Source organism: Mustela nigripes, chromosome 16 (assembly GCF_022355385.1).
Source record: "Mustela nigripes isolate SB6536 chromosome 16, MUSNIG.SB6536, whole genome shotgun sequence".
Taxonomy (NCBI): domain Eukaryota; kingdom Metazoa; phylum Chordata; class Mammalia; order Carnivora; family Mustelidae; genus Mustela; species Mustela nigripes.
In genome coordinates, this window is record NC_081572.1 from 58,502,837 (window position 1) to 58,513,323 (window position 10,487).

A 10,487-nucleotide genomic window follows, 5' to 3' on the forward strand; every position below is an offset into this window, starting at 1 on the left:
CTTGTCTCAGGGAAAGAAGCTCTGTTCAAGTACAGAGTAAAACCTATGGGAAAAGGGGGTCTGTCGGTGCGACACATCTTCTCATAGAACAGATAAGCAAAGAATAACACCACAAGATAGTTCATAAAACAGGTTAAATTCTGTAACACAAAGTCAACATGTTGCATAGAAAATGTGTATCATATCACTGTGGAGTAAACTTGATAGATTATCACATTTTCATTTCCCAGTTAGTAGAATGCATTGTCATATTTATAAATATTGAAATAGGGCACCTGGGTGGCTCAGCTGGTTGACCCAAAGACAGGCGTCTTTGGCTCAGATCATGATCCCTGGGTCCTGGAATCAAGCCCTGCATCAGGCTCGTTGGTCAGCAGAGAGCCTGCTTCTTCCTCTCCCTCTGCCTTCTGCTCTCCCTGCTTGTGCGCTCTCTCTCTCTCAAATAAATAAATCAAATTTCATATATATACACATATATATGTATATATATTAAATAAATTAATTAAATAAAATAATGCTATTGAATGCACATATATATACATATATACATATATATGTATATATATTAAATAAATTAATAAAATAAAATAATAATAATAATAAATGTGTGTGTATATATATATACACATACATATATGTATGTATATTAGTATTATATGTATGTATATATATATACCTTAAAAGGTGAGGCATTCAATAGCATTATTTTATTTAATGGTAGAGTTACTTTATCTAGATTGTGGGAAAAGAAAATCTACTGGAAGTTGTTTACTGTCACTTAAGGACTAGAAATCCACTTCCTATAAGAATTTTCATCTTTAAAGATCAACGTTAGGGGAAGAGGGAATATTACTGCACTGGGGATTCAACACAAAGTTTGGCAAAAGTTCACCTAATGAGAGGACTGGAGTGTATGGTAAGCTTTGTTTTTTTTTTTTTAAGATTTTATTTATTTATTTGAGATAGAGCAGGAGGGGGGCGGATCATGAGCAGGGGGAAAGTGTTGAGCAAGGAGCCAGATGGGGGACTTAATCCAATGACTCTGGGATCATGACCTGAACTGAAGGCAGATGCTCAACCGACTGAGCCCCCCAGGCATCCTTAATTCTTGGCTTTAGATAGCCAGCAAATCTCTTGGAACACTGGTGCATTTGATAAAGCAACTGTGAATCTTGACCGTTTGAACATGAGTTCTGTCAGGATCTTGTTTGGTCCTTGAATAGGCTTTCCTCCCAACCCCCAGGAAGGGGAACTTTTTCAGGCTGCTTTGAGTATGGCAAAAAAGCACACAGGACACCTTGTGTTTTATAAGGCAAATGATTCTATATGAAATGTATCCTATAACTTGGCAGCCCTAGGTGAGAAATGACTGCAATTGAAAATTTTTGTCATTTAGTTGTAAGCTAGGTAAAATGGTCTCTTAATAGTACTACCAAAGGCACTGATGAGGCCTGTAAACTAGAAACTAATAAAAGAGTTTGTCCACAACTCAAAAAAAAAAAAGAGAGAGAGAGAGAGAGAGATTTTATATATGCATTTATTTGAGAGAGAGAGAGAGCAGGAGCATGAGCAAAGGGAGGGGCAGAGGGAGAAGCAGACTCCCCGTTGAGCAGGAAACCCGATGCAGGATTGGATCCCAGGACGCCGGGATCATGACCTGAGCCAAAGGCAGCTACCCAGGTGCCCCTCTGGTTAATTACTTCAATTTGGAACTTTCTAACTTGGGGAACTGCAAATGGGTTATAGATATGGACGCCCCCGTTTTCTTCCATTTTCACTCTCTACGTGAGCCACAAGACAGAAATCTTGAGGACTGCTGTGAGTGCTTTGCTGTATGGGATCTGCCTTCAGGACGGGGGATAAAGCCTGACCAGTCAGAAAGATGTGCTACATTCTTTGGCCAATATTTGCTTTCGGATAGTTTGTTCTAACTTCTTTTCTTTTGTTGCCTAATGTATCTTTTTGTTGCCATTTAAGCCCAATTTTGTTTCAAAATCGTATTTGGCTCATGGACAAGGCAGAGTGACCTGTGTGGACATCCTATCCTACTCTTGAAACAGTTTACATAAACGTGGCTATTATCTGCCCCAGGGTGGGGGGCATGGACCCAAATGATGCAGGAGGCAGCAGGCAGAATCTAAAATAAAATGTGGCCACAGACCATGGAAAAGGAACTCTCCCCAGGGCGGGGGGGCTGGGGGTCAGAGGGGGGCGGGACCACAAACACCAAGGGGTGGTGCTTGGCTTGGTGGAGTGGGGAGGCGCTCAGATGGCCACACTGTTTTCCACCAGGCTGGGCAGTAGGTACTCGTAGGGCATGTCCAGCTTTTCATTCCGGGTCTTGATTTCCTTCTCCAGGACAGCCAGCTCCTCCCTGAACTTCTTCAGCACAGCCTTGGGTCCGGGACCTGAAAAATATTCCTCCTGGTGCTGGCCCAGAGCCACCTGGGTGGAGAGAGAAAGGCAGCTGAGAGCCCAGGACCCTCTCGGGCCTCGCTTGTTGCAGCCGCCCCTTCCTGGAAGCCCTCAGGGCAGCCCCCACTCCATCCCCGCACCATCACGGGCTGGCGTCGGCCCAGCTGCCAGACGATGGACATCTGCAGGGAGGCCTGATGGAAGTTGGGCAGTGTTGCCATCACTGTCTCCAGGGTCACGTCCTTGGTGGTCGGCGGGGGCATCCGCATGGTGCAGGGCGTGTTAGGGACCCAGGAGTACCAGTCCAGCTGGGGAGGGGCAGATATGCAGAGTCAGTGCCGGCAAAGCACGGAAAGCCCTTAGCCCACCTGCCCCCAGCCCCACCTCCGCTGCAGGTGCAAATCCCCAGCAGCCCCCTGTGGTGAGTACCTGACCCAGGTGCGTGGAGGAGTGCTGGCCGGTGCAGGTAAATATGCACATGGTGAGAAAGTGGCTCATCTGGTCCCGGGACTGCAGGGAGTCGGGGAAGCCTGCAAGGGGTTCCGGGAAGTTAGTGGCTGCGGGGCCGGGGACAGAAGCTCGGCTCAGACACAGGGCAGAGCGGGGAGAGGACAGGGGTGAGGAGGGCACTGTGGGTGCCCTCAGGATCTGTGGTGCTGACCGCAGACTGGGTCGGATTGGTGGGGGGGGGGGGCTGCTGGGAGGGTCACACCCGTGGGGCATGGCGAACCACGCCGATGGGCAAGTCCTACGATTCAGGCTTTCACTGTGTTTTGTTTCGTTTTCTCAGGGAGCTGGTTGTGAGACATTCACGGGTGACCAGTGTTCCCACTGCCTCTGGAACTAGAGGGGCTCTTGGGGCAGAGGATGGGGTCCTGTCTCTAGCTGACAGCAAAGGAATCTGGGAAGGCCTTCGGGTGTTTTCATAGGGTTAGAAATGCTTCTGAAAGATGGCACAGAGGCACAAGAGGATTCTGGTGAGGTTCCCAGGGGAACGATCTCTCATGGGAGACCCCAGGCGGGGCTAATCGTACCTCGGTCCTGGGCCCCGAGCAGCCCGACCTCCGTGATCTCCCGACACCAGGACTGCAGCTCCAGATCGTCCCTCACGGCCTCGTCCGTCTTGTAGTGGAGATGCACGATACCCTGCACGTAGCTGCCCCCCGACAGTCCGAGAGCCCAAGCTCACTGGGAGCCTCACGGCCCCGGATTCCTCCCCACCGCCTCGCCGGGTCCGGGGCCCCAGCCCCCCAGCCCAGACCAGGACCTCCTGTCCTAGCATCCCCTCCCCAGCCCTGCCTTCCCCCTCCTCACCGAGCTAGGATTTCCCAGAGCCTCAGGGCATCTTGGGCATAGAAGGATGACTGCACTCCCAGGAGCCCCCGGTCGGCCAGGTCGTCGGGGGGGCAGAAGGAGCGGTAGGTGAGGAAGGCGCCCGCCCGCTGCAGCAGCTCCACGTGGCCTCCGCCACCTGTGCTCACCACCTGGGGGGGCGAGGACCAGGCAGGGTCAGGCCCATCAGCCTGCCCGAGGCCAGAACCGGAGGGAGGGGTGAGCCCCGCGATGCCCCTGGTCTCCTCGTACCTGGTCGAAGACTCCCATGTCAGAGACGAGCCCGTTCCGGGCCCGGACGTTAATTTCCAAGGTGTAACGCAGGTGGGGAATGATGAGCTGTGGGGACAGGAGCAGGGAAGGGCAGAGTCAGAAGAGACGGCCGAGTCCCTGCCAGGAACACGGCTAAGGAGCGGGAAGAGGCCAGCGGTGCGGGAATAGCACAGACATGAGCTCGGTGGCCCCCCGGACGCCGCTGACTTACTGCTCTCTGATAACTCAAAGAAATCATCCTCCTTTTCTGTTCGTGTAAGACTGTGCAAGGTTGAGCTCAGTTTCTCGTCTGTTTCGTTATCAGCCTCTAAGTGGCCTTTTCCGAGTCATATATATATGATTTATACATTCATATGTGATACACATTTTTAGATAAAATTCCTCCCTGAAATTTTAATGTTACTGCTATACTGTGTCTATCAGGTACTATATGTATATATATGCTTTATACATAAAAATAGTAATTTTTTGCCTCCCCAGAAGCACTTTTACCTCCTTGGGGGGGGGCATAATGGCCCCCCACTGAGAATGCAGGGTCTAAACTGCCTGCCTCAAGAACTTCATCTCCTACCCTTTCCCCTCTGTCCCTTCCACTCACCTTCTTTCTGTCCCTCAAACATGCCAAGCTTGTTCCAGCCACAGGACCTTTGCACTGGCTGATCCCTGTGCCTTGACCATCTCGAAGCTGGCTCCTTGTAGTCGCGTTCTCAAAGGAGCCTCTCCTGGTCACCCAACTTAACTCACTCTCCCATCACCCTGGCCTGCTTCTCTGCGTAGTACTTAGCACGGTTGACCTCCAGTACCTCCATTACTGCCTGTTAGCCCGTAACGGAAATGAAAAACCCAAAGATTGGGACATTGGCTGTCTTGCTTCTCCCCGGCATCTGGACTGGCTCGTGCCCTACGGGAAGACGCCAAGAAAACAAGTGCGTGGGTGGGCACTCTGTCCTCATCCGCAGGGAGCTGGGCTACTATCCTCCCGAGCCCCCAAGCTGGCCTACAGGTCACTAGTTTAGGACTCTTCAAAACGGGCAGGAAAAATACTTTATGCTATTTGTATGGTCCCATCTGGTTGGAGTCCTCGTTTGTGGGCATGTTCTGTTTATACCACGTGTGTATGTCTGTGCTTGGAGAAGAGTAAGACTTTGCACCCTTCACCCAGCCGATGACTCATGCTCGCCTCCTTGAGAGGACACGCGAAGGCACAGAAGGCACAGCGGGCTCCCAGCTCGCTCGTCTTTCCTGGCTGGCTCTCCTCACCCTCAGGGTCCCCAGGGAGGGTCTCCAGTGGCAGAACAATGCCACGGGGTGGGAAGGAGTAAGAAGCTACCTTGAAGACAGGGTGTATGGAGGGAAGGCACCTCATGGTGGCTACGGTGATGACCTCAGCCATCAAGTGTCCCCGCAGAAGGTGGGACTGCAGCTCGTGCATCTGGAAGTCGGAGCTGCGGATCCAGCACTTGGCCAGCAGCCAGGTCATCGGGGGGTCCGTGGGCAGGAAAAGCAGCGGTGGAGGGGATCCCACGTGAGGCAGCTGGAGCTGGAGTGGGGACCAGAGAGTGGGATGAGTGCCAGGCGCCCCCACGTCCCCTCCCTTGCATCCCTTGCCCACCAGACGCTGCTACTCCCCGGCGGGCGCTACTCCTCGCCTGCCTCCCCTATCCCCCCCCAGCCCCGCAGCCTTCGGCAGAAACTGCTCCCCCCGGCCTCCTCCAACCTCACTTCCCTTTTGCTGCCCGTAGTGTGGACGGGATTCAAACCCTCTGCTTCCTCTAGCCCACACTCTCGCAACCCTGCCTCCGCGCGGCTGGCTGTGCCCCCGGAACTCAGTGGTCACTTCTCCTCCCTATTTGTCCTCACCTGACTCCCCCTCCTCCTCCCTGAACCCCGGCCAGTCTAATTGCCCTCAGCACCACAGCTGCTCCCCACACCCGAGCCCATCTTCACCTCCGCACTGGGCAGTCAGTGAACCCATCACCCTAGTCCCGGGATCCAGCACCCCCTTCTCTGCCCCGTCCCGAAGCAGGTGCGGGCACAGCAGCCTCCGAAGGGCCCTCCCAGACCGCTCTGTCCTCAGAGGCTCCCTCTGCTCCCTCGTTTCCTCAGATTCACCTGCTCTGTCTCTGCAACCAGACCCCAACTTTCCTCCTTTCTTTCCCATTTCCTCCCGGGCACCTTAGGCCTCTGCCCTGAGCAGGAACTTGGGGAGCGGGAGCTCGGCCCCTGGGAGCAGAACCCAGGGTCCTCTCACCTGGATGGCCATGGGCAAGAGTTTCCCATCAGGCTGTAGCTTCAGCATGACCAGAGGGGCGGCCAGGTACTGCTGGCTGCACAAGATGACATTGGCCTTGATGCCGTCCAGGAGCGAGAAGTCCACCTCGAACAGAGTGCCTCTCTGCATGGGGGGGTTGGGAGGGGAGGGCATGGGCTGCTGTCATTTCGAATCTGTCTCGGTCAACACGACACTCCCCCCCCAACCCCCCACCCTGGTTTGCCGCTCTCACTCACAGGAGGGAGGAAAGCACGTGGTCGCATTTCTCACGATCACCTGATTTCTCCCGGCACACCCCTCCCTGACATCCAGCAGGGAAGCTGGGCCCACAGCGGACCCCATGCCCATCTCCCTGCGTGGCCCCTTTAGGGTGCCCGTGTCTGCACCTGGAGCTCCGTCTCCAGCTGGACCTTCAGCTCCTCCATCCCCGGGGGGAACATCAGGCGGGCGGGAAGTTGCTTTGAGCGCCTCAGCAGCATGGGGTTAGCTCCGTTGAGGAACTGGTACCCGAATAAGGCGTCCTCTCGCCAGGAGTCCCGGACCTTCACTGCAGAGGGCGGGTGTGGAGAGCTCCGTGGGTCGGAGCGCCCCCACCGAACCATCCCCACCTCACCCCACACTTCTCGAGGGACCCAGGCCTCTGGTCTCCCGGCCCTGGCTCCCTGGCTGGGGGCTCTGGGGGGATCCTGGGAGAAGCACTGGGGCTGGGGGCGGGGGGTACTGACCAGCCAGTTTGCTCTGGCCACACCAGAAAATCCGGTTAAAGTCATCCAGATCATTCCAGCAAGTCAGAACATTTAAAGAGTCTTTGATGGCCAAGTCTGCCAGCCTTCGGGAAAGAAGCACAGAGTTTGAGTTGTGCTGAGAGTTGGATAACCACAGGCACCCACCTTAGGCCAGCCCAGCCCCATGTACCAGAACACTTCCCTGGGGCCCAGCCCCCCCTTGTTCTCACCCCCTGGCCAGGGAGGCTTCAAAATCAATCCTCTTGTCTTCCAGAAATCGCTCGTCCACAGGGAGGTCATTGATGGTGGCCCCAGCCACATTCAGGATTAGCCCATCTTTCCAGTTGCCCCATCTGTGGCCCAGAAGTAAAAGCAGATGTTGGTCTTAGCAAAGGGTCAGCAGGGCCCCGCGGGGGTGGAGGGGGGGGGTTGAGGAGCGCTGACCGGTACAGCTTCTTCCTCTCTTCCAGCTCCTGCTCCCTGTGCTGCTTGAACAGGCCCTGAGGGTCGTCTCCCACGGTCCAGCCTAGAGGTGGGGAGGAAGGGGCGGGGAGGCCTCTCCTGAGAGCCTCTCCCGGTCCCCCCCCAAGGGCACCTCCTCTGCGGGCCCTGACCCTTCATCATCCTGGCCTCCCGCAGCAGCCCCGGCAATCGGCCCCCTCCACATCCCTCCTCCTGGCTCCGCAGCACACACACCACACCACCCCCCCCTCCCGGCGCTCACCGGTGCCCTCCGGGAGGCTCAGGACGCCACTGCCCTCCACCCAGCGGTAGCACGGGAACCTGAATTCTTCCCCGCCGGCCCCGGGGCCCTGCACGCAGATCCAGTTGCAGAACCAAGCGTCGTCCTGGAAGAAGTGCTGCTTGTGCACTTTGACGAACAGCAGCCGCCCCAGGTACTCCTGCACGTCCGCCTTGAATTCCATCTCCTGCGGGCGGCACAAGGCGCTCGGTGTCGGCGGGGCGCGCGGGACGGGGCCTTTGGGCCGAGCCCTGCTCCCGCGGGACGCCCGTCGGGCAGCTTCTGGAAAGGCGCGCTGAAGGAGCCTGAAGGAGCAGGGGGCGCGCAGAACGCAGGTGCGTCGGGGTGAGGCGGGAGGAGGGAACATCGGGCGGGAATACCGGGAGGCGCGCTCCTTCCTTCGCTTCTTCCTCTCTGAGGACCCTACCAGTGCACAGCGCCGCGCGGGGAGAGAGAGCACCGGGGCGTGGGGAGACGCTGGGCCGAGCAGGCGGCAGGCTGTGCCGGACAGCCCACGGCCCGGCAGGCCTCCCGCGGGACTGGCCGTCCGGGGACCCCTTCAGGAGGCAGCGCTCGGCCGGGCCGAGGGAGGGAAAGGCGGGGAGGCGTGCAGGCCAGAGGCTCGGGGAGACGGGGCCCGAGGAGGGCTGGGCGGCGTCGGGGAGCTGGGGCGCAGGGGAGAGAGCTGCGGACGAGCGCGCGAGCACTTCGGGAAGTCTCGAAGGTCAGCCAGGGGCTTGGGATTGGTCCCGAGAACACGCGGGGCACGTTTGGAGGTGGGACTGTTTGGAACAAACCCCAAAAGGGCTGGGAAGGGCCGCGCGGAAGCGGCGAGGCGGTGGGGAGGGTGAAGGTGACCCGGTCCAAGCGGCCTGATGGGTTAGGGGGCGGTGCGGGGAGAGCTCTGGGCGCAGAGGCCCGAGGGGTCCAGGAGACAGAACGGACCGCGCCAGATTCCGGCTAGAGGCAGAGACGGAGAAGCGCGAGCGACCCCCGGGGTGGGGGCCGCGAGGGGAGGGCTGAGGGCTGGGAAGCGTCCGAGGGACAGACCGCAGCATCTGGGGGGGGGGGGGGGGCTTGGAGATAGCCGGACAGGTGATGAGAACTGGGGAGTCGGGATCGGGGCGAGAACCAGGTAGGTGCGACGGCCACGGGGAAGTGCGTCGGCCCTTGGGTGCTGTCATCTCCGGGCTTCTTCCCCGCTACCGGTCCTCCGGCGCCCCCACCCCCGCCCGGGGCGGGCCGGACACCTAGCAACGCGGGAGAGGACTCGAAACGGCAGCTTTGGGCAATAAAGGACCCGGGAGGACAGGCGGCCCGCTCGAGGGAAGGCCGATTCCGCGCCAGGCCGGGCCCGTGAGCAGCGCGTCGGTCCCGAGGAGGCGGGGCGCGGGGACACGTCCCGAGCGAGCGCGCCCCGTGCGCCCCGGCCCGGCCCCAGCGCCCCCAGCCCAGGCCCCGCGACTCACCTGGCCTCGCGCTGGCCTCAGGCTCGTCCTGATCGTCGCCTCCCCGTGCTCTCCCACCAGCCACAGCTCCACCCGGTTGTTGGAGCCCGCGCACAGCGAGGAGCCGGTGGACACGCGGATGTGGTAGAGACCCATCCTGCCTGACGACGAACGCGCCCTCTGAGGAGGAAGGAGAGCGGATGCGCTAATAACGGGCGCGACCCCGCCCCCGGGAGGCCCAGCGGTCAGAGGGTGCGGTGGCTTCCCTGTCCCCAACGACGTTCGCGCAGCCCAGAGATGAGCCCCAGCCCAAGAAGGCGGGCCTGGCGAGCACCCAGGGAGGCATGGGGTTCTCCAGGTGGAGGAGAAGGACGGAAGGGGGAAGCGGAGGCGGACGGGGGCAGCAAACCTGCAGGAAGCAGGCTTGGACACCGGCCCCGCAGGCAGACAGAGCGCGTGGCTGGGCGCACACTCGGGCTCCCCAGGTGGCTCGCCTCTGGGAAGGGTTCTGCTTATTAAGGTTGCAAGGCTGGGGGGTGGAATAGAGGGCAACTCGCTCTGCAGGTGTTTGTGAATAAGGCACGTCCTGGCCACTGAATTAACCCGATCAGCCTGGCACACTTGCAAGCCCTCCATGCGCAGAGCTCTGGGGCTCCTTCCATTCTAGCCGAAAAGCCATTACTTCTCTGCTGCCTGCGGGACAAAAATCCATTCAAAGCTCCTGCTCAGGAGGCCTGCCCTCCTCCCGCCTCATCCCACCACCGGCCATCCTCATCTCCCACCCACCTCCCATCCACTGGGGTGCAGCCCTGTATCTCTCAGAACCCACTATGTCGTTTGCCTGTTCTAGGAAAATTCTTTGCAGCCTTCTAACCCCCGGTCCGACTTCAGGTTTTCAGAGAAGTCCTCCCTGGCGGCTCCAGCCCTCCCCGCCTTCCCCTCTGTACTGGGTTTGCCCTGTGCGTGGTCCTGTCGCCCCTCACTGACTAAGATGGCAATTCCTGTGTGTCCACGTCCCCTTCCCGCCGAGCTCCCCCGAGGCAAGGGCCACACTCCCAGCAGGACCAACCCAGGTTTGTTCCCCGGGATTGAGCACCGTATCAGGCTTGTGGGTGTCAAGAAGTGTTTGCTGAAACCCATTGAACCCCAAGATCCGTTATACATGAGTCCTGCCCTGGTGGGGGTGGCAGGACAAACTCCCGGACTGCATGAACAGTAAAGGGAGAGTAAGACTGACTCCCACTCCGCTCCCAGCCGGGCCAGCGGCCGGGGGCCTGCAA

The 10,487-nt window shown here is 58.2% G+C and overlaps 1 protein-coding gene and 1 long non-coding RNA gene across 2 annotated transcripts; one reads left to right on the plus strand and one right to left on the minus strand.

Moving 5' to 3' along the window:
- Nucleotides 1–1,519: 1,519 nt before the first annotated feature.
- Nucleotides 1,520–9,449, minus strand: LOC132004425 (polyunsaturated fatty acid lipoxygenase ALOX15). The gene is made up of 14 exons (XM_059380849.1): nucleotides 9,229–9,449; nucleotides 7,742–7,946; nucleotides 7,462–7,543; nucleotides 7,248–7,370; nucleotides 7,018–7,121; nucleotides 6,679–6,839; nucleotides 6,272–6,415; nucleotides 5,351–5,560; nucleotides 4,000–4,086; nucleotides 3,730–3,899; nucleotides 3,450–3,571; nucleotides 2,845–2,945; nucleotides 2,556–2,723; nucleotides 1,520–2,445 (listed from the first exon to the last, which is right to left on the minus strand). Exons 1-14 carry the CDS (start codon nucleotides 9,361–9,363, stop codon nucleotides 2,266–2,268), a joined length of 1,992 nt encoding a protein of 663 aa, XP_059236832.1. The 5' UTR covers nucleotides 9,364–9,449; the 3' UTR covers nucleotides 1,520–2,265.
- On the plus strand, nucleotides 7,966–10,224 carry LOC132004426 (uncharacterized). The gene is made up of 3 exons (XR_009400510.1): nucleotides 7,966–8,094; nucleotides 9,289–9,459; nucleotides 10,099–10,224. It is a non-coding gene; the product is annotated as an uncharacterized LOC132004426 (long non-coding RNA).
- Nucleotides 10,225–10,487: the final 263 nt, after the last annotated feature.